We start from the raw sequence: 22,799 nt of genomic DNA, 5'->3' as shown, positions 1-22,799 counted from the left end.
TTCTCTTTGTGGAGGATGATTGTCTCCTGGACCATTGCCAAGTCAGTAGTCTTCCCCATTAGTGTGGTTTCAAAGAACAAGAGATAGGAATTTATACTGTAGGGATGGTAATCTCAAATGTAACTCAAATGTAAGTATTCTAATATTTTGAGATACTGGATTTTGGACTTTCATGAGCTGTACGCTCTAATCAACCAAAAAAAAAAAAAAAAAAAAAAAAAAAAAAAAAACACTTTTGAAATGTTTTACTTTACATGTAGGGAATCTAGTATAAATGAAAGTTTCATTTTTAAAAATAATTTACAATTAAAAAAAAAAAAAAAAAAAAAAAAAAAAAAAAAAATGATATTCATGATATTCTAATTATATGACCAGCACCTGTATATTCAGGAGGAGGTTGTCAAATGGGAAGCATAAGCAATGTTTCAAGACTTCAATGGTTCAAATTATTTAAATAGTTTCCCTAATAAGTCCCTTTTCCCAGAAAGAACCACATTTCTAATAATGTTTATATGTGTGCATTAAGAGATCACCTAACAAAAGCATATTTACTGTAGTATAAAACCAAGTTACATTTTATAAAATTATGTGACTAATGGAAGAGCAAATTTCAAAGCAACACTTGTTGATGTATTTGTACTTAATGTGTTACTATGTATGCCTTCTGGAAAAAAAATATCCTTCAATTCTGACAGGATGACAAAGTAGGATTTAATTTGTTACTAGCAGTGTTGGGTAACTTACTCATTTTTCACTATAAGTAATTATATCTTCAAAAGTGTAATTAGATTACTGTACTAATTACTGTATTACTTATTAAATTGCTTTCTAAATTTCATATCCTTGTCCATTTGAACAATACAAGGATAGACTTGAAACTTAAATTTTCAAATAACAAAATTGCATAAGTTATTCTTAAACCAACCAAAATATTTAAATAAAAAAAAAATTAAAAAAAAAAAAAAAAACAACATTAGACATTAAACTGATGTTAAATCCACTACTGCTTCATATATAGTTGTTCTATAGTCTATACAGTATTTAATACAATTACATCAGAAGTAACTGTAAATTACAGAATTTAGAGTAATGCCTTAGGGAAAAGTAATTACAGTAATTTAATTAGCAATGAATAACATCCAACACTTACTAGCCATACAGCAATTTTTGAATAAGAAAAAAGACAAAAAAGAAAAGACAAAGTAGAATAGAAAGAAAGACAAAAAAATGAAATGAGGAAAAGAGAAAAGAAAAAGGGAAGAAGAGGAAAAGATGGCCTCACCTGAGCATGAAGTGCAGCTGCTGCGGCAGCGGCTGCAGCCGGGTAGGTGAAAGCCGTGTGGGGCAGGCCAGGGCTGAGCTCCGGGGTATAGAGTGGGTAAGGAGACCAGGCCTCTGGAGATGCTGGGATCAACGTAGCCCCTGTCAAGTCATCTGAGGAGGCATAGCAAACATCACTTCAGACTCAGAGCCAGCTCAGCATGTCAGACTGAAATCACCACTTCGAATAAAATAAAGTGTTTGACAAATTCTTGAAGTCAGAGGCCCTCACATTCCAACAGACTTAATATTTGGCAAACAGCAGAGGCAGGAACTGAGTATAGGTACCTGTGTGATCTCTGGTAATTTCTGTGACTTGGCTTGGAACAGAAGAGAGGTTGAATGAGATGTGAAGTGCTAATGCTGAACTTGAGTGTAATAGAAATAAGAGAACAGAAATGGCCATTTGCTAATGACACATGCATGTGGAGGTGGATTAGTTTCTCCTTGCGTTTTCCTAAGATCTACTCTAGATGTGTAGCTATAGAGTGTCTGCCTGTTTGTTTCTGCAGTGTGCGAACTACCATGTGTGCCATAAACTTACATGGGTCCCGTGCTATGAAGTGTGCTCCTAGAGCTGGGTGGATATTTGTGGGATTTGGAGTGCCCATCAGCTTACTCTTTGCCATCTTCGTGTTGGCCTTAGCAAACTCTAACCGGAGGGTCTGCGGGTTTTCAGGGTCAAATCGAACCCCCTGGAGACACAAGGGGGGGAGGGGATAGAGTAATGGGGATGGGTTGTGCCTGCCAGACCCTGGTAAAAATGTGCAGCGTGTCTTAAGCTGGTGCCCACATGCAGGTGAACGATTCTACTAGTGACTGAACAGCAAAGCTAGTGGTTACCTAAACAGGTGGACACATACTACACACTAAAGACAAGAGGAAAACATTATCAGTAGTCTACTGTAGAGCGGCTTCTTCCAAAACATGATACTCCGTAATACTTGGACTTCTTGAAATAAACATTTTGCACTTCTTTGTGCTGAAACAAACTTATAAAAAGAATATGGGACACCATGGATTGAAAAACACGCCAGTTAATTTAATGTTTTATGAGATAACGTCAAATGGAGGTAAGCTATGGCCATTTGTGCTAGAAACTGCAAGTACAAAAGGTACATTCTTAATGTATACAGTAGACAACACATCAAATATGAACCTAGCTGGGCTTCATCCAACAGATTTTCAATAATTCAAGCCATTGCTTACAGATGGCTGGTTTCTTACGTTTAATGCATTTTTTGCTGCTTCAGCGCCGGAACGGCTATCAAACGTTACAAACCCAACAGGCTGGAAAAGAAAGAAAGAACAATTAATGACCAAAAGAACAATGTCACTTATCAAAAAAAGTACAAATTTTAAATGTTTTAAAAAAAATAAATAATAAAAAGCAAACATACATGTTTTAATATACTGCAAACCTGGTCAGCTGTAATATCCAACAATGTCTCACCTGCTTTGATGTTAACTTGATAAGTGAACCCTCATAACCCTGAAAAGGAAAAGAAAATCCAATTAGCAGCAATGTAGTCACATGCTTGAAAAGGAAGAAATTCCTGCTGCACTCCCCATAAGAGGCCAACACTATCAGATAGAGACATTTACAGAGGATGCACTTTACTGCACTGCTAACCTGAGTGACTAGAGCTGAAGATCTGGGTATTAGAATTGAGATACCGTTTAGCAGCAATTTATAAACATGATAATTCCATTCCAGTTAATTATTTTAATGAGCATCTTAAATTCTAAAATATATATATATTTTTTTATTTCTAACTGTGGCTTGGCTAAGCATAATAAAGATATTTAATTAAGAGCTAATACCCAATGGAGGTAAGAGAGTTTGGGCTAAACAGTCAATGAGATTTAAATTTAAAACATCCTTAAAATTACCTTAAATGGTCGAAACAGCAGATAGAGCTCACGAGGTTTGATATCTGTTGGCAGACCACTGACAAATAGAGTTCGTACCTGTAAAATACAAGAAGTCAGTCAAATGCCTAGTATATTTTTTAAATATGTGAGAAAAAAAAAAAAAAAAAAAAAAAAAAAAAAAAGACTAGTTAACACCACAAAGTCAGCATGAATTCAATTAAAATAAATAAATGCTCATGGTTTGCAATCAGCTGAACACAAATACAAAAAGACAGGAATTGTGTTGTGGCACAGTGGAAATACTCCTATGAAAGTGTTCACTAAAAGCCTGGCAGCTTGACATTCAAAATGCAGCAGTTTACAGTACAAAGTTTCCCAAGACAAAAGCGTTTGTATCACCACATTCAAACAAATGGCTATAGAAATAAACAAATGTGCATCCACACGCTTTGACTTGGTGGGAGGTTCAAAGCCACAATTGACTGCCAGTGGAACAGCAATGGACAACATTGCACAGCATGACAGCACTTCCTTCCTCTGACCCACAGCAACAACCCCAACAGCGCAACACTATTCCTCGGCCCTCAACCACAGCCCCATAACTAAATTTTCTCTATACTTTAATGCTATGCTTTTTAATACGATGCATTTATATTCTAATGATCATGTCATTAAAGTGTGCAAGTGTGAAATAAATAAATAATTATATATATATATATATATATATATATATATATATATATACACACACTTCATGTTTAAGGTAAATTTAGTTTTATTCTAACAGCTACAAGTGGTGCAAGATTTTTCTCTACAAGTATTTTATTATTAACCAACATATCCAGAATCCACAATGCAAAGTGGTATTTTTTTTTTTTTTAAGTTGTGTGTTATGTTTGTGTTGTCTTTGCCAATGCACAGATGGCATTCATAAATGGATCAAAAAGGCCTGCATGCATGATCAACAGTGTCCATTTAAATTTATAAAAAGAGAAAACAAAAAAAACTGATATACTTCAGTTACCATGAACTGTGCCATTTTAAGTGTAATTTATGATGAAACGGCTAAATAAGTACGGTTCCACTGCATTATAATTACTCCAGATTATTAAACCAATCATTCAGTGACGCTGAAGCCAATTTCAAACAATTCAGTCATTTGCGCCCGTGTACATTATTTAAAAAAAAAAAAAAAAAACTAAATCATTAGATTGAGCTTGCAGACAAGGAATTGAACAAGCACACGTATATTATATTAGGAATTTTGCCAAAAAGGGAGGAAAAAAAAAAAAAAAAAAAAAAAAAAAAAAAGCAATTTAACTCCCCCAAAAAAATGCGTAAGGGAAACACAACAGCGCTCTATTAAAAAAAAAAAAAAAAAAATTAATCAGTCAAGAAAAATTAGGTGGCCATTAATTTACATTACTTTCATTTTGAATATGAAGACCACCGTCATTTAATTCTCTTGGAGTGATTATTTCCTTCCTTTAGCCTCACAACAAAAACTTCGTGGAGATTCGCCAAGGCTCCCGTAAACACTTCCAAAGTTTTAAACAAAATTTACATGGACAAAAAGATTTACCCCTCACAACACCTCAATCACGCAGAACTCTCACCTCTTCTTCAATAGAGACATTGTTGTTTGGCTCGGAGTCAGACTTGATACTCATCTTGTGCGTAAACTTGAGACACCCAGAAGGACTGGCAGAAGTTTAGGGTTTTTTTTTCCGCGTCCTACAGTGCGACTGGATCCTGATGGCGATCCGTGCGGGATTCAGCAGAACTTGTGCGGGAACACCGAGGTCGTGTCAAAAGTGGCAGGTGAACTGAAGACGCGAAGGTGACTCGGTGAAAAGAAGTGCAGTGCGTGGTGTGGGGAAGAGAAAAAAAAGAGAAATGGCGGTGCCACCTCACATTTACCTCGTTTTAAATGTTAAATTTCAAAGAAAGCAGAGCTCATGGGTAAAACCTGTTCCATAGTTGACCTGCTCGCCAATTAGGTCATCAAGTGAGATGGGGCAGGCTCGAGAGTGGCGTTGCAGCTGGTGGATAAGCCAACCCCCCCATTAGTGAATCATCGCCTTCATGGGAAAGTACGGACCAATTGGAAACGCTCCTTGTATTATTGGAGACATCTCATATCAGCTGTATCAGGAGGAGGGAGGAGAGTAAGAAAAATAAAAGAGAGAAATGGCATATTAATTCGTTTACCCAAGAGATATAAAAACTTTGTCAAACTAACTTTTAAGTTTCTTTATATATGGGGCAGCAGTGAAAGGGACGGAGTGTAGCCAATACATCCACTATTTGTTTGTTGAAAAACTGAGCTATTCTAAAAATAACCCTGACATTTGAGTGCACTTAATTATGGGAACATCTGTTTAAAAGGAAAGCTACTTGACTTTTCCCTTTAAACACTGTGCGACACACACAATACAGTGAACCGTCTATTAGAAATGGGCCTGTACTGTAAAGCTCATACATTTTGTTAGACTTTAAACTGGTCTTGTGTCCCGTTTCCTGACATTGTGTAGTCACACAATCAAAGTACAGGAGCTTGGTGAAGCCGGCGGGGTGCGGTGAGAGTTGAGAACATGTCTTTTCCCCCCCTTCTGATTGACCTACTGTAGTGTTGTTTTGTACAATCTGTCTAAATATAGACAAATTCTTTCTTGCCAGGCCTCTCTAATTCCATTGTACATAAGGGAACTATGAACTATTTATAAATCTTACAGATGTTTATACACAGAGTTGCAGTTTGTTTGAGGCCTTAATTCGGTTAAAAGCTCCAAACTGGATGTGTTTAAAGCTTTAATGTACTAATAAATAGTTTGGAGTTCATATAAGAAACATTTACCAACAACATCAAATGAAAGGCTGACCACCCTGATGTCAGTATTTCCATTAACACTCATTCTAATAGTAACCTACGCCTCTTGTCTTGTTCTCAGGGGTTTAAAAATAAGTCAAACAGAGCACAGAGGTACACAGAGCCAAAGATGATTATACATTAGACAGACTGATAGACATATCAGTGCCAGGCTCTTAAAGAATGACAAGTGTACAGATTGGCTGAGTGCAGACATGCCACAGTCAGGAGGGTGCTGGCATTTGTCTAACACATTGCACTGCAAAGTGACATTCAAAGCAATGCTTTTCCTTCATTGCTGATCATTTATCAAATAGCAGCATAAATTGACAGGTAGCTAATCCTGGCAAATTCGACATCCCGTTTCGTGTCATCTGCTTGTTAGTGGTGAAGTCCCGAACACAAAGCCTGTACAGTGGAGCCAGAATGCTGTGATGAGGCCTTCATGTTTTATTGGAGAAGAGCAGGCCCATTGTCCCAAAAGCCACCTCAATCCACACTCCTCCTCCTCACGCCTCACTGGCCCCGTCCCATCGCATCAGCGTCACAGAGCTCCACAGCACTTAGCTTGTGTTCCCCGTGTCCTCTGTGCCTCACTGCGTATCCACCATTTACTCCAGCTCTGCTTCTTTCAGCTCAGAAGAGACGTTCAAGCCTGATTGAGGAAAACAAATCTGCTTTTGGAAAGGCTTAATCACTTTAGTTGTGCATAATTGATGACTTTATTGAGAGTTTTTTAGATTTTTATTCATGTTGTGATTGCAGAGTGAGTGATGCATCCAAATAATTTGCCTTTTTTTCAATTTAGTCAGCAGGACTGCATCAATGTAAAGGGATTTCTCCATCTTCAGGCGGAAATATTCCCACACCGACAATATTCACTCCCACAATGACGTGTCTCCTCATTGAACATCAGCTTGTTGATGCTCAACTGGGATTCAGACAGTTCTCAGTCTCAGGACACCTTCCTACTCGGTCATTTTATGGCTGATGACACACAAACACCTAAAACACAAAGTCACCACAGTTCATTGCCACATGGTCAGGGACATTTTTGTCACTATAAAAACAAACCATTGGCGTAGAATTTCTGGAATAATTGTTGATGCAGAACTGGATAAAACAAACACAAACAGAACTATGGTAAGAACTGCTTGCATCAATACAGTCCTTTCCTGTTTACTTCTCGATGGTCTCTTTTGCTTAAAGCAATGAGACCTTATGACCGAAGGATATTAGTATGCCCTATAACTTTCTCTTGGATCTGTATTCTCTTGACCTGCCAAAACAGAGCTGACAAAAACTCTCCTGTTAATCTGTCATTTCCTCTATCTGTCTTTTCTTATATTAAAAAAACAAAACAAAAAAACAACTCTATGAAAATACCCACAAATGATAACTATTGTTTTTGTCCAAGCAATCCCAATATATTTAAAATAGTACTTTTTTTTTTTTTTGCATTTGTTCACATGTAAGCTAAAATGTTACTATATCTTCTTGATTCAAGAGCTATTTATTTTATGTCCTCCCCATAGACTGTAAAAAAATAGGTCCTCCCTCATATTTTCAGAAGTGATCCCATGTTTCCTGTTTAAATTTGGAAAATGCACATGAAAGGTTATGCTGTTAAAACAAAGGGCAACACGTTCCCAGAGAGACAAATTAAGTTCTGATACCCTGGAACTCTAGAGTTTGACGCTGTCTTACATAAACATTCCATGCATTTAGGAAATACAATCCCAGCCAAACTGTTGTCCGACATGGCTGTTTGTTAAAAAAGGAACGTCCAATAAAGATTATGTATAATGTAAAAACCAAGACCTGAAATAGTAAATACTCTAGAAACTGGATGGGAACATCAAAATTTGGCCCTATTCCTTGTGCCTAGACTGGCTGCCAAACAGGACAAATTACAACAAACTCCCAATGAGGCTCTTCAGTACTCGACCTCAAATAATTGGGCTTAGCTCATACTGAGAGAAACAAATGTGAGCTACTGTGTGTTCATACAAATTTGAACAATTAGAATGAACTAAAGCTGTCCGGTGTGAAAAACGAATCAAGACAGAATGATCATCTTTAATAACACTAATAAAATTATTGAATTATTACATTTATTATTCATATTAAATATATCAAGGAAAATTTGAGACAAAATGCACAAGAACAACACTCTGACCAGTTCTCCATAAGTGTTTTTGGAAGTTTGCTGTGCTGAGACTTGACAATATTTGTGTTATTTTAATTTATACAATATTTAGTGATGTTTTAGGTCATATGTACAACCACATTAGGTGGTATTTCCTCATATTGAAGCTTACAAAGTCTTGGCATTATGAGGTTCTATCTGCATTCAGAGCAGTTTTGAGATATTGAGATTGAGATTCAATTTGAGATTCTAGATTGTTTTTTTACAAGATGTAATATAAGTCCTAGGTGTCCCCTGAATGTGTCTGTGAAGTTTCAGCTCAAAATACCCCATAGATTTTTTTAAATTAATTTTTTTAACTGCCTATTTTGGGGCATCATTAACTATGCACTGATTTTTTCAGCACGTCCCCTTTAAGAGATGCGCTCCCTCTGCCCCACGAGCTCTCGACTATATATACATCGCATAAACAAAGTTCACACAGCTAATATAACCCTCAAATGGATCTTTACAAGATGTTCGTCATGCATGCTGTATGCATGCTTCGAATTATGTGAGTAAAGTATTTATTTAGATGGTTACGTTTGATTCTGTGTGAGTTTGAGGCTCTGTGGCTAAAGCTAACATTACACACTGTTGGAGAGATTTATAAAGAATGAAGTTGTGTTTATGAATTATACAGACTGCACGTGTTTAAAAATGAAAATAGCAACGACTCTTGTCTCTGTGAATACAGTAAGAAACGATGGTAACTTTAACCTCATTTAACAGTACATTAGCAACATGCTAATATGAAACATTTAGAAAGACAATTTACAAATATCACTAAAAATATCATGATATCATGGATCATGTCAGTTATTATTGCTCCATCAGCCATTTTCGCTGTTGTTCTTGCTTGCTTACCTTGTCTGTGCACAGATCCAGACGTTAATACTGCCTTTCCTTGTCTAATGCGTCGAATGGGCTGGCATTATGCAAATATTGGGGTCATACATATTAATGATCCAGACTGTTACGTAACAGTCGGTGTTATGTTGAGATCCGAGTGTTTTCCGGAAGTCTTTTAAACAAATGAGATTTACATAAGAAGGAGGAAACAATGGGGTTTGAAACTCAATGTATGTCTTTTCCATGTACTGAACTCTAGTTATTCAACTATGCCGAGGTAAATTCAAATTCTGATTCTAGGGCACCTTTAATCGCGATTAATCGTATACAAAATAAAAGTTTGAGTTTGCATAATATATGTGGGTGTACTGTGTGTAATTATTATGTATATATAAATACATACAAATTAATGTATATATTTAAGAGAAATATGTTATTTATGTACAAAATATTTTTATTTATATATAATATAAATTATATAAAAATATAAATAAATACATATACTTGTAAATATTTCTCAAATATATACATGGATGTGTTTGTATTTATATATACATAATAATTACACACAGTACACCCACATATATTAGGCATACTCAAACTTTTATTTTGTATGCGATTAATCGTTTGACATTCCTTTCAAAAATTACATTTGGTGCTACCATAAGGTCTATATCATGAGTACAGAAACTAAAGTTGTTGTTTCAATAAAGTATTGAAACTTCATTTTAGGGGGTGGACATTTTTTTAAAAAAGGCTTTAAAAAAAAAAGATTTACCATTAAGCAAAACAGCTTTTGAGACTCACTTTTCTGGTGGCGCAAGCAGAACTTCATATAGCCATTTTAAACCTCTCGCACAGCACAGACTGCCAAGTAGAACTACAGAAACTCAGAAAAACCAGTCAAGAGGAACTGATCTCATCAAATATTAAACAGAAGTCGGGGGAGTGATTCAGTGATGCATAGGACTGTTAAGGGCTGGACAAGGGGCGTGCATGATGGAGCTTAAGTGGGCCAGCACCATATGCATATGTTAAGATTTACCTTCTCAATAGGTAGAGCAGAAAGGGTAAAGATTTTTTAAAATGAAAATCGTCACAAATGTTTTGGCCATTATCATTTGGCATTCAAAAATGTAAAAATGTTGTGAGAAAGACTAACTTTCATGGTTTAATATTTAATATTTCGAATGCCACTGAGTGTAAAATGATACCCTATATATATACTCTTGAAGCAATCCCACCCACATCAACTCATTTTAAGCAACGTTTTAGTATGCAGCGAGGACAATCAATCACTTGAAAAGGCAATACAATCCAGACTTAAATACACCTTAAATACATCACATCTACTAAAGTCTGTCTCAGCCTCTAAGAAAGATGAATATTTCATAATGACCCTCCCTCTTGCATGAGCCTGTCAGCTCCTGTTCTTTCCACAACTGCACAACACTCTCTCTGGACTTAAGAGGACGGTACAGTTTGCATTATTTAGACGCTCCATGCTGTGCACTTTCTGTCCCTTTAAAAAACAGGGCCATATGGGATGATAAATAAAGCAGCCTAAATGTAACCATACATGTACAAGATCAGAAATGTGGATATTGCTCCGTTACCTATACAGCTCTGAAACTATGTGCTTGTACAAAACTACAGTGTTGACTCAGCCGCAGAGAGGAAAACTGCAAGTGGTAAAAGTTTTTCAAAAACAACCTCACTCACCCTTTGTTGTTTACATAATATGGGACACAGTTATGCCCAGAGAAGTGGACACAGTGTGTGTGGAGTGGTAGGATTAAGAATGAGGAACAAAGGCCTATTGACATCAAATGGTTGACAGGACGCCAGGAGCACAGCTGCTTGCTCAGGTCAAGTAGCTTTAATCAATGTGATAATAATGTTAATATTAGCATTATTTATATAAGTTTATTGTGTCCGTTAGTGTTCTTCTTCTTCTTCTTCTTCTTCTTCCACTCTTAAAGTCTATGGCAGCCCATAGAACTGTATAGTAAAAAGTTGTGAAATTTGGCAAACAGATAGAGGATAATCCGAGCATTAGCTCAAGATGATCCACCATTTTGAATTTCCTGAAAAAAGTACTTTTTCGAACTCCTCCCAGACGATGCTCTGATTTTTTACGAAAACTGACCCAGATCATTTTGTGGCGACACAAAAACATGGAATTCAAGATGATTTGTCAAACCGTTCCTGAATAACTAGCAAACAAATTTGACGAAGAGCACGTCAAAATGGATGTGAGGCTATCTCTCCGCAACGCTTTAGCGTATTCAGACCAGACTTGGTGTGTGTTTTATGACAACCATAGTCTCAGCCTTAGACGTCATGCTCACGGACCGTTGGGTGAATGTCTGATGCATATGGCTCACTTAACTGGAAACACCTCAGGATTTTCGAAGTCATCATCTGATTGGTTGATACAGAATGTCCTGGAGATGTGTGTGTCGTGTTCTTTAATGGTCCGCCTGGAAACAAATGCCGTGACTCCAAACTCCCTCATGGAAGAAGAACGTCATCGTGTTTACAACTGTGACAATGAGTGCTTACCAGGATCAAATAAACGCTGGATTTTCAAAAGTATGTGAAGTTCGCTTCTCCATTGTTGCAGTAAACTTGCACAACGTTCTTGAATGAATAATTTATTAGGTACACGTTGGTCTGTTATTGTAGGGACATTGACTTTACATTTTCACGCCCTTAAACATGACGTGGAAGAAAACAAACTGTGCTTGGTTGCTTTACATGTCAGTCAAATGTCCTCTTGAGCGGTCCTTTGGCCAGTGAAAGTTGTCATAGAGTCCAGACCTTCTGTCTTCAGTCTGAAGGTCTGGCTATGCAAGACTATGACAACCATGACCTGAGGATACCTGCACAGTTTTGGCACAGTGCCAACTAGTAGCCAGCAGATATGAAAAATGGCTATTTTTGCTTATACCTTCTGAACGGTTTGGCTAAAAACCACAAAACTGTCTCTTTAGATTTAATGCAGCATGCTGAGCCGAACAATAATTTTCCCATATCAGCTCCCAATTTTCCCATACCGGCTATTTTGGGCATCTACCATTTTGAATTTTGTTGTAAAATGCTTTATTTTATGAACGCATTGGTTTATCATTATGAAACGTTTGGTCATAACATACACCATGCCCTAAAGGTATGACAAGATTTTTCCCCTTCCATATGTAAAGTGCTTTGAATACCCAGAGAAGTGCTATATAAATGTAACAAACTATTATTATTATTAACAGGCAAACAAATTTGACACCAAACTTGGTGTGTGTTATGACAACCATGACCTGAGGGTACCTGTACAGTTTTGGCACAGTGCTATCTAGTGGTCATAACATACTGTATGAAAAATTTCTATTGTTGCTTGTAACTTCTAAACAGTGTAACCAAATGTCTCACAAAAATCTCAAAAAATTGTCACCCAACACTAATCACACCAGATCAAGGACACAAAAGCAATTATGTCAAAATACAAGTGAATGAATTTATGGGCTTTCAACCATTTTGCTTAAAACCCTCTCCAAATGTCTTTATTCATTTTTTGCAGTTGGTCTAATGCTCGCTGCCTTGATTTTTAGCTTCTCGTTCTGTGGTGCTTGGCCCCTTAATTGTTGCTTGCAGCTATATTTATTATTATAATTATTTTAATTATTTATGTATTTTAACTTGGAGTTATCAAGTTATCTCATCAATAAATAAATGTGCTTAAAATATTTAAAAATGCAGAGTATGTAAGTGGATGTTATTGGATGATTAGTTTCTGGCAGACTCAAAGCCAAAGAACTCATGAGATAAAAACAAATCATTGCTTTGGTCAAGCAGTGTCACTCAGAGAGTAAATGGAAACAAAACAGCTATTCTAGTATTATTATTCATTTTAATCCCATAAAAAAAATGTTTATTGCTATATTTTTTTCAAAGACATTTACTTTGTTATGTAGAATATATTGTAGGATATGTTGCCTTTATTGGAATTTCTTTTGATTTTATTTTCACATTAATGGTCTTGATTTTAGCTTTGGTGAAAATCACATTCAGAATGACTGTAGTTGAGTTTCGCACTTTAAAAATATCTGTTTGCAGATAATGATCTCTCCAATGCCACATTTGTGTTTACATAACATGTTTATGCAATAAAATGGAAAGGACAGAACTTTTGGCATGGTGCGCTAAATTCGGACTCATCAAAAGTTTTGTTTAACTTGTCCTTTTCAAACAAGTCCAGTGTATAGAAATATACCCTCAATCCTGTCTTACGTCTCCTCTTCCTCAGCTGGCAGTATTTCCCAGTGTTTAGAGGCTGGTGGGGGTAGGCGATGTCATCCTTCGGCTGATGTATACCACCTGCCTTGGCCTCAGCCTGACCCTCCGCCGCCCCCACAGCAGAGGCATTCCACAACCTTCCAGAGTCATGTTTGTACTGAGAAAGATTAGACAACCCTCCCCTTAGACTGAGCCGTGCAAATGACCAGCCTCCGCTCCACGTCTCTTTATCTAATGAGGCAAAGTGAGGGAGGCCATTCTGAGCTGCCAAGATCCTTTTTCTAACTGCCACAGCAGCAGCAGGATCATGTTATTAAATTGAGTCATTTTGTGAGGTCATATTTTGAAATATTAGACAGGGTTGTATTCTTATTTTGATATATGTAGTATAATCACCTAATTAATGTGGTTATTTGATTTATTGTTCTTTTTTTTTTTAGAGAGAAACTAATCCTACTCAACAAATATCCAGTAAATGAAGAAGACAAACACCTCTCATTGACCCCCCAGTCCCCACGCATCTCCAAACAATAAAAAACCTCAGCCAGCATATTGTCATATGTCTGTCTGTTTTGCACTATGTTCTGTAAGTCACACGTTCTCTTTTGTTCAGTTTCCCGCTACTTGTTTTTATCCATGGTTACCTTCAATAGTTCATTTGTACCAGCTGTGTCTTGTTAATTAGTCTTGTTTGCTCCTGTTTCCTTTGTATATAAGCACTCAGTTTCAGTTCAGTCTTCGTCCTGTATTGTTTAAGTTACATGGTGTTGTGTTGTATAATTTCCTGGTGATATTCCTAGTATTCCATTAAATGTTATTTGAAGATATCGCCTTTGTCGTGCATTGAATACTACACCACTAATCGTGGCAGAATACAGGGCCAAGACTGAAGGTATGGATCTAACCGCACTGTTAATGCAAATGGCCACAGTGTCACCAGATCCAGTTATGGCAGCGAGGAATATGGACTTGGCTGGCTGTGATCTGACTGAATACCTCACCAGGATCCTGATAGAAAAAGGCCTCAGATACACCATCATATCCTCGGTTCCAGTGAAAGTCTCCTGTGTCATCCCATCATGAGATATCCTGAGATGGCTGCCATCCCAGAGCCTTGACCCAAGATGGCCGCCACCACGCATGAGCTCTCGGTCAAGATGGCCGCCGCCGCACCTGAGCCCTCAGCCGTAATGTTCTCCACACTTGTGCCCTTAGGCCTTTTAGTGGAGTATGAGGGGATGTCCTGGAGCCCAGAGATGGTTCCAGCCCCCGAGTTCGCTCCAGTGTCTTCGCCAGCCCCCGAGTTCGCTCCAGTGTCTTCGTCAGCCCCCGTGTTCGCTCCAGTGTCTTCGCCAGCCCCCGAGTTCGCTCCAGTGTCTTCGCCAGCCCCCGAGTTCGCTCCAGCCCCCGAGTTCGCTCCAGCCCCCGAGTTCACTCCAGTGTCATCGTCAGCCCCCGTGTTCGCTCCAGTGTCTTCACCAGCCCCCGAGTTCGCTCCAGTGTCTTCGTCAGCCCCCATGTTCGCTCCAGTGTCTTCGTCAGCCCCCGTGTTTGCTCCAGTGTTGGCTTCAGCCCGTGACCAGAGTCCAGACTCCGCTCCAGCCCATGAGGGGGGGCCCATATACCGCCATGGCGCCCCAAACTACCTGCACCACCCTAATCACCTGCATGGCTGGTACCACCCTGGAGGCATCCTACCTATCTGCACCTGCCCACAACCTCCAGGATTTTATTTTTCAGGGTTCAATTTTATTTTGGCTAGATTATTGTGAAAGCAAACATGACACTTGCTGCCTCAAGACAATGACAACATTTGTATTTAATTTTGTTTATGAGCAGAACCGTTTCTCTCAAATACTATGTTGCAGTTGGGTTGAGACAAAACGCATCACAACTGTGCAAGTAAATGTTTATGTATCAAGAATTTATACCGGATGAATTGGATTAACATGTTCAGAAGAATTCACCTTTAGGTAAGATATCCTAATACTTTCATTATTCCTTAATAATTGCTGAATATGGATCAACATCAGACTAGAATACAGTATCAGTTTTTTTCCCCCCAGCCTTCAGTGCATGTTTTTGCCTGTTTTTTTTATGTATAAACATGACTGTGCTGACAAACTATGGACACAGATGTGAATCTATATTAGGGTGGCCCTAATTTTTGGACTTTTGATTTTTGATCTTCTTCTCTCACCCGCCCAGTCAACTCTCCTTCATGAGAAATGGAAACAAACCAAATTTCACTGAGATTGAAAGTACGTTTAGGGTGTGCTCAACAAAACTGAAATTCCATCTTAATGGCCATAACAGCATGTAATAATTATACAAGACCATTAGTAAATGGTGAATTAGGTTAAAAACGAGAACACAGAACAGTGTTGTTAGTCTTAAAATGTTAAATTACATTGCAGCTGATGAGAACTGATCTTTGAAAAATTGCAATCTGATCTAGATCTTGACGAAAATCCAACATACAATGCATCCGGAAAGTATTCACAGCGCTTCACATTTTCCACATTTGTTATGTTACAACCTTATTCCAAAAGGGATTGAATTCATTATTTTCCTCAATTCTTCAAACAATACCCCATAATGGCAACATGAAAGAAGTTTGTTTGAAATCTTTGCAAATTTATTATAAAAATAAATAAATAAATAAAATCACATGTACATAAGTATTCACAGCCTTTGCTCAATACTTTGTTGAAGCACCTTTGGCACCAATTACAGCCTTTTTGAGTATGATGCTACAAGCTTGGCACACCTATTTTGGGCAGTTTCTCTTATTCTTTTTTGCAGGACCTCTCAAGCTCCATCAGGTTGGATGGGGAGAGTCAGTGCACAGCCATTTTCAGATCTCTCCAGAGATGTTCAATCGGGTTTAAGTCTGGGCTGCTCAAGGATATTCACAGAGATGTCCCGTAACCACTCCTTTGTTATCTTGGCTGTGTGCTTATGGTCGTTGTCCTGTTGGAAGATGAAACGTCGCACCAGTTTGAGGTCCAGAACGCTCTGGAGCAGGTTTTCATCAAGGATGTCTCTGTACATTGCTGCATTCATTTTTTCCCTTAATCTTGGCTAGTCTCCCAGTTCCTGTCGCTGAAAAACATCCCCACAGCATGATGCTGCCACCACCATGCTTCACTGTAGGGATGGTATTGGACAGGTGATGAGAGGTGCCTGGTTTCCTCCAGACATGACACTTGCTATTCAGGCAAAAGAGTCTTTGTTTCATCAGACCAGAGAATTGTTTCTTATGGTCTGAGAGTCCTCCAGGCAGGCTGTCATGTGCCTTTTACTGAGGAGTGGCTTCTGTCTGGCCACTCTACCAGGCCTGATTGGTGGAGTACTGCAGAGATTGTTGTTCTTCTGGAAGTTTCTCCTCTCGCCACAGAAAAACATTGGAGCTCTGTCAGAGTGACCATTGGGTTCTTGGTTTGTGTTCTGACATGCACTATTAACTATAGACAGGTGTGTGTCTTCCAAATCATGTCCAATCAACTGAATTTACCACAAGTGGACTCCAATCAAGTTGTAGAAACGTCTCAAGGATGATCGGTGGAAACAGGATGCACCTGAGCTCAATTTCGAGTGTCATGGCAATGGCTGTGAATACTTATGTACATGTGATTTTTTTTTTTTTTTTTTTTTTTTTTTTTTTTTTTTTTAAACAAATTTGCAAAGATGTCAAACAAACTTCTTTTACGTTGTCATTATGGGGTATTGTTTGTAGAATTTTGAGGAAAATAATAAATGTAATCCCTTTTGGAATAAGGCTGTAACATAACAAAATGTGGAAAAAGTGAAGCGCTGTGAATACTTTCCGGATGCATTATATCCATCCTTATGTTCTTATGTACATAAAAGCAGAATGTTAAAAAGTGAAATTATTGTACTGTAAAGAAAGTGAACTTAGAACAAAATTGAGAACGCCCCTTGTTCTTGTTCAAGGCCTCCCATTTTCCAACAAAGTCTTCGAACTTCTTCACAGCATGCTGAAAAGGTCTTATGGGAATACTTATGGGAAGTCTTGGACCAACTTCATGGTCTGCACTGCTGCTTCATGCTTCACTATACCCTTTTTTCCCCCCATTCGGTGCAGATATACTGAAGAACATTGCCAATGAAAGTGAGAGGGGAAAGTGACATATGAAGGCCACAACGGTAACCCATACTTTGAATTTGTCTTCTATATTTAACCTATCCAAGTTAGTGCACACACATTAGGAGCAGTGAGTAGTGAACACGCACACTGCAAACCGTGGACACACATACCCGGAGCAGTGGGCAGCCATTATGCTGTGGCACTTGGGGAGCGATTAGGGGTTGGGTGTCTTGCTCAAGAGCACCTCAGTTATTTCCTGCCAGTGCTGAAATCAACCAGCATCCTTTGGGTTACCCGTCGGACACGCTAACCATTAGGCCATGACTGCCCACGGAATTTTCTTATGGAAAATTGCTGATAAAGACTCCTTCTTGCTTTCAAGCAAATATACTTCATCCTGGTTACGCAAAGTGGCCATCTGATATCAGAAACAGTCAAAAGTTTATCAGTGAACGAAACCTTTGATGATATCACCAATGAGATATCAAGTAGGCCTACCTGTTGATAAAAAGATGCATTCTTTAAGCATACCCTAAATTACAAATTATCTGGATGGAATTTTGCATCAAAGACTATAGAATAACACAAGACGTGTCACTCGTATTGTTTTGAATGGGAGAAAGTGTAATGCTGCGTTCACACCGAACGCGTCTGAGGCATCTGATTTACATGTTAAGTCAATGTAAACGCGCGTCTAGGTGTCCTGTGGCGCGAATCAAACGTCTAGCGCGGCGCGAATCGGTCGTTGACGCGCGAATGGTGCGGCGCGAATTGAGCGTTCATGCGGCTGACGCGCGAATTGAGCGTCTGACGCCCAAACGCCCGAGTTGAAAAATCTGAACTTTGGCGTAAATTCGCGGCGCGTTAACCAATCAGGGACTCTGCTTTGGTAGTAACGTGTTTATGATGTGATCAGTGGTGGAGACCAGAACAAAGATGTCGCTGTGTGTGGCCACCCTGAGCTCTATGATGTGTCATTATATTTTTATCGAGACAGGAATAAAAAGGACCTTGCCTGGAAGAGAATAAGCGAAGAAATCGGACAATCTGGTTAGTTGTAAAACTTTTTGCATGATTTTAGCCGTTGATACTAGCCCACCTTCTAGCTATCAAAAATCGGCCGGCATAACCGAGTTAAATTGCCGCTACCAGGTCCGTAGCCAGCCTATAGAAAGGGGGGGTTCTTTTTTTCAGAAAGTGGACCTTTTTGCAATTTTCTCCTCCTTTTGTTATGAGGTTCAAATACTTCATTTTGGTGACCTTTTATGCACTAATTTGTGCTGGATTAGCTTGTCTGCTGGTATATAACGAGCACGCTTTTTGATGCACCAAAATATTTACTGCATTTTTGTCAAATTGCTTCCTCATGTACAATTTTTATTTTTGTTTTTTTGTTTTTTACACAACTGGAGAAATACACGATTACTTTGATTTCGTTAGATAGAAAAGAAGCAGGGCCGTACGCAGGGTTTTATATTTACCAAGGTCAGAAAATGTTTTATGCTAGGGGGGTTCGGGGGCATGATTTCCTTGGTGTACATGTATGCATTTTAAGACGTTTTAAGGCCAACAAATTGGATAACAATAGCTTTAAAAGCATGTCAGCAAATACATACATACATGCACAGTTTTGAGGCAGCTTTAATCGCATGTTTGGTCATTTAATGACTTCATTTACAACAGAATAACGACGGTGCATGCCCGTAGTTTCTTTAGCGCTTTAGTTTTCCCATAATAAAGTAATATGCAGCGCGCGCCGGCGCATTTGCTCGAGAATTCTTGGGTTCACGCTTCGAGCACAGTAGGCTATAGCCTAACGGCTGATTGTAGTTTTACTGACATAGCCTGACGACATCTCATCTGACTGTTGTTCAGCTGAAGCTACTCGTTTGACTTGCGCCTGGCGCTGAGGCGAAGTCGGAATGCGCGTCTGAAAAGTGTCCCGTTTGTGGTGGTCGTAAAGAGACAGTTCTATATAAACGCAGCGTTTTACTTGGCGATGTTTTAAAAAATATTTTTATTTTTGGTATTTTTTATGCTCTGTTGGTGGTTTGTGGAGTAGCATCACCTGAGGGGGATTAGACAAATGCTGAATTAGAGACGGTAAAAGTGAGTGGGTCCAATATCATTGGTCTTAAAAAGTGGGTGGGTCTTGTCCCACCCACATACAATGGTTCCGACGCCCATGTACAGACGTAACACTCTCACATAGGCATCGTAAATCAATATACTAATTATTCCAGATAATTTACATCAAGCGGTCTGCTTTTAAGTTCTCAGAGGAATAAGACGCGCACCGGAGAAGAAGCATTTCCGATCCAGTCTGCCGGTATTGGCCAATCACAAAAGTCGATATTGCACAGCCAATATCACTGAATATCCCACTATGTTTTATTATTATAATTACGCTACATTTATATGGCTATTATATTGTAGACTATTGAGTGGAGAAAATATAGAAATCCTTTTAATTAAATATAAATAAAAATATATATATATATAACCCCTACCCCCCATCATTCAGAGGCGATGCTTCTTCACCGTTGCTTTGAAAAGTGTATTGTATTGCGAAAACTCTCTGAACTGCACGCGCGGCACACACACACGTCCAGCTACAATAATGTATCATATTAATTTGAAACAGCAACCCAGAATATTTGTCACAAGCATTGATTAAAACAATGATGACAATAATCACATAAAAAAAAAAAAAAAAAAAAAAAAAAAAAAAAAAACGACTTAAATTCTGGACCTTTGGCAGTGAGGGGGGGTTCGTTCGAACCACCCGAACCCCCCCTGCCTACGGGCATGGCTACAGGTTTCCAACTGACGAGATTATGTGTTTATTCAGAGGATCTGTGCAGCAAGAGATGAAAGCCCCTCCCATGACGCGAATTCGCATCTGAACACACTTTGTTTAGACGCGCGAATTGAGCGAATTTTAACAAAGTGTGTTCAGACGCGAATTCGCGTCATGGGAGGGGCTTCCATCCCTGTCTGCACAGAACCTCTGAATAAACGCATAATCTTGTCAGTTGGAAACTAGTAGCGGCAATTTAACTCTGTTATGCCGACCCACTTTTGCTAGCGAGCAGGTGGGCTATTATCAACGGCTAAAATCATGCAAAGCGTTTTACAACTAACCAGTTTGTCCGATTTCTTTGCTTATCCTCTTCAAGGCAAGGTCTTTTTTTATTCCTGTCTCGATAAAAATATGATGACACATCATAGAGCTCAGGGTGGCCACACACAGCGACTATTATCTTTGTTCTGGTCTCCACCGCTGATCACATCATAAACACGTTACCAAAGCAGAGTCCCTGATTGGTTAACGCGTCGCGAATTTACGCCAAAGTTCAGATTTTTCAACTCGGGCGTCTAGGGCGTCACACGCTCAATTCGCGCGTCAGCCACGTGAACGCTCAATTCGCGCCGTGCCATTCACGCGTCAACAGCCGATTCGCGCCGCGCTATATCATTGATTCGCGCCGCAGGATGACTATACGCGCGTTCACATTGACTTAACATGTAAATCAGACGCCCCAGACGCGTTCGGTGTGAACGCAGCATAACGCGCAATATGGCGGAACAAGTTCCGCCTTCTAAATAAGAGCCAGTCGCCGACCATAGACAGTAAAAGAAATGGACACAGCGACCCCATTGGAACTCAATTGAGACAAGTGAAGCCCATTTTTAGCGATTTTTAGCACTTCCGTTTCTGACGCGCAGACTCAAACTAAGCTTGATGACGTCCGCAACCTGTCTGACAGATGTAAATCTTCTAGTAGCTGTGCGTGAACTGCCATCGTTAATCTTGCAGAGACGGCGAGCTTGAGCGGGGAGTTCTTTGGCGTGAGTAAGCAGGAGTAAGTATTCTGATTAATTATTTTGTATAGTATTTTAAAATGTAACGCCAGTACGCCATCTCTCTTGACATCTCCCCGATTGCCTGCGAGCTTCTCCTCCTGTCTGTACGGTAATTTCTCTACTGTGCGACAGAGAGTCGAGTGGTTATGACGCAATCGTTAGCCTATTTTTACAAAAACTGTATCTACGGGGCCATAATGTAACATAGAAGGTAATGGAGCCCTTTATACATTGTCGTGTATCTTTAGAAATAAATAATGGACAAATGGAGTCTTTAAACGCCTCAGATGTAAAGTTATTCACTGTCAAAGTGACGCCAAAATGAATGGGAGTCAATGGGATGCTAACGCAAGTGAAGTTCTGCTACAAGATGGCGGCACCCGGCCGACTTCAACTTCCGGTCGACTTCCTTGGGCACTGTCGCCGACTGATAAAGTCATCGCGTCACTTCAGCGGCCGTTAGAATCACCGGTTTCTATAGAAACAGTCAGACGCGCGCCTCCGAAGAGACGCGTATTTAGGTCTGCGCATGCGCATTAGCTTGATCCAGCCTGAATTTTTTTTTTTTTTTTTGTCATGATTCGAGCGTTTAGAAACTACATTTATGAGCCGGTTGTTGTTAGATTTCATTGGTGATTTCAAATATGAAATTTAATCGTAAGGTTGGCAAACAGTTTTGGAGAATTTGATGTTTCCCCATTCAAAGAGATTGCATAAAAAATAAAAATAAAAATTGCATGATGCCCAGGCGTTTCAAAGATGGCCGCCGAGTGAGATTACTTGTCTTAAAGGGACTTTGTTTTGCATACATTACTTACTTCTAGTGGAGAAACAAATGAGGGGGTGAGAGGTTAACATTTCCAGGAAAAAAAAAATTACCCCCAATAAGAGCCACCCTAATCTATATAAATAAGGTATATTTTAATCTCTTATTCATGGTTTTAAAGATTGCATTACTTTTACTTTTTTTCTTAAGTTTAATATAAAATTTAAATTAAGTTTTGAGGAGAGATGGTTTTAGTAGTAAGTGATAAAATAAAATAAAAATAAATGATACATTTTGCTAAGAATATTCTAGTAATCATCTAATTACATGAAATTATGTGAAGAATTATGTGAAGCAACCTGAAAGTCAAACACATAGTCCACATAATAGGTCTAATTCTGTGAATACAAACATTCACCAAAGCACTATAAAATGATTATTTCCATAATTTACTGACACTTATTGACATATACAACAGTTTTGTATACAAAATGTCTTGTCATATGAAGTATCACCAATAAAATGTGCAAAAATTTCATAGTTTTGGCTGTGTTTATAAGCTATAGTCATTTTAAATGTTGAAATATTGCAAATATAGCTATTATTAAATGTAGCCTATGTTAATTCCAAAATAGGTAAAATAGCCCACCGTCTGCCACTA

The 22,799-nt window shown here is 38.7% G+C and overlaps 1 protein-coding gene across 1 annotated transcript in view; it reads right to left on the bottom strand.

Annotated features, from left to right (window-relative positions):
• rbpms2b (RNA binding protein, mRNA processing factor 2b) overlaps positions 1-22,799 on the bottom strand; it is a 32,713-nt gene that overhangs the window by 3,581 nt on the left and 6,333 nt on the right. The window contains exons 2-7 of the mRNA XM_048185208.1: positions 4,812-5,340; positions 3,214-3,291; positions 2,774-2,812; positions 2,548-2,610; positions 1,865-2,015; positions 1,283-1,434 (exon numbers count right to left, since the gene is read on the bottom strand). Of these exons, the coding sequence (XP_048041165.1) occupies positions 1,283-1,434; positions 1,865-2,015; positions 2,548-2,610; positions 2,774-2,812; positions 3,214-3,291; positions 4,812-4,865 (537 nt within the window). The 5' untranslated portion in view covers positions 4,866-5,340. The remainder of the gene's footprint in view (positions 1-1,282; positions 1,435-1,864; positions 2,016-2,547; positions 2,611-2,773; positions 2,813-3,213; positions 3,292-4,811; positions 5,341-22,799) is intronic.

The sequence above is a fragment of the Megalobrama amblycephala genome, linkage group LG3, assembly GCF_018812025.1.
Source record: "Megalobrama amblycephala isolate DHTTF-2021 linkage group LG3, ASM1881202v1, whole genome shotgun sequence".
Lineage (NCBI taxonomy): Eukaryota > Metazoa > Chordata > Actinopteri > Cypriniformes > Xenocyprididae > Megalobrama > Megalobrama amblycephala.
The sequence above is the reverse complement of the archived record's forward strand: the minus strand, read 5'-3'. Positions and strand labels throughout refer to the sequence as shown.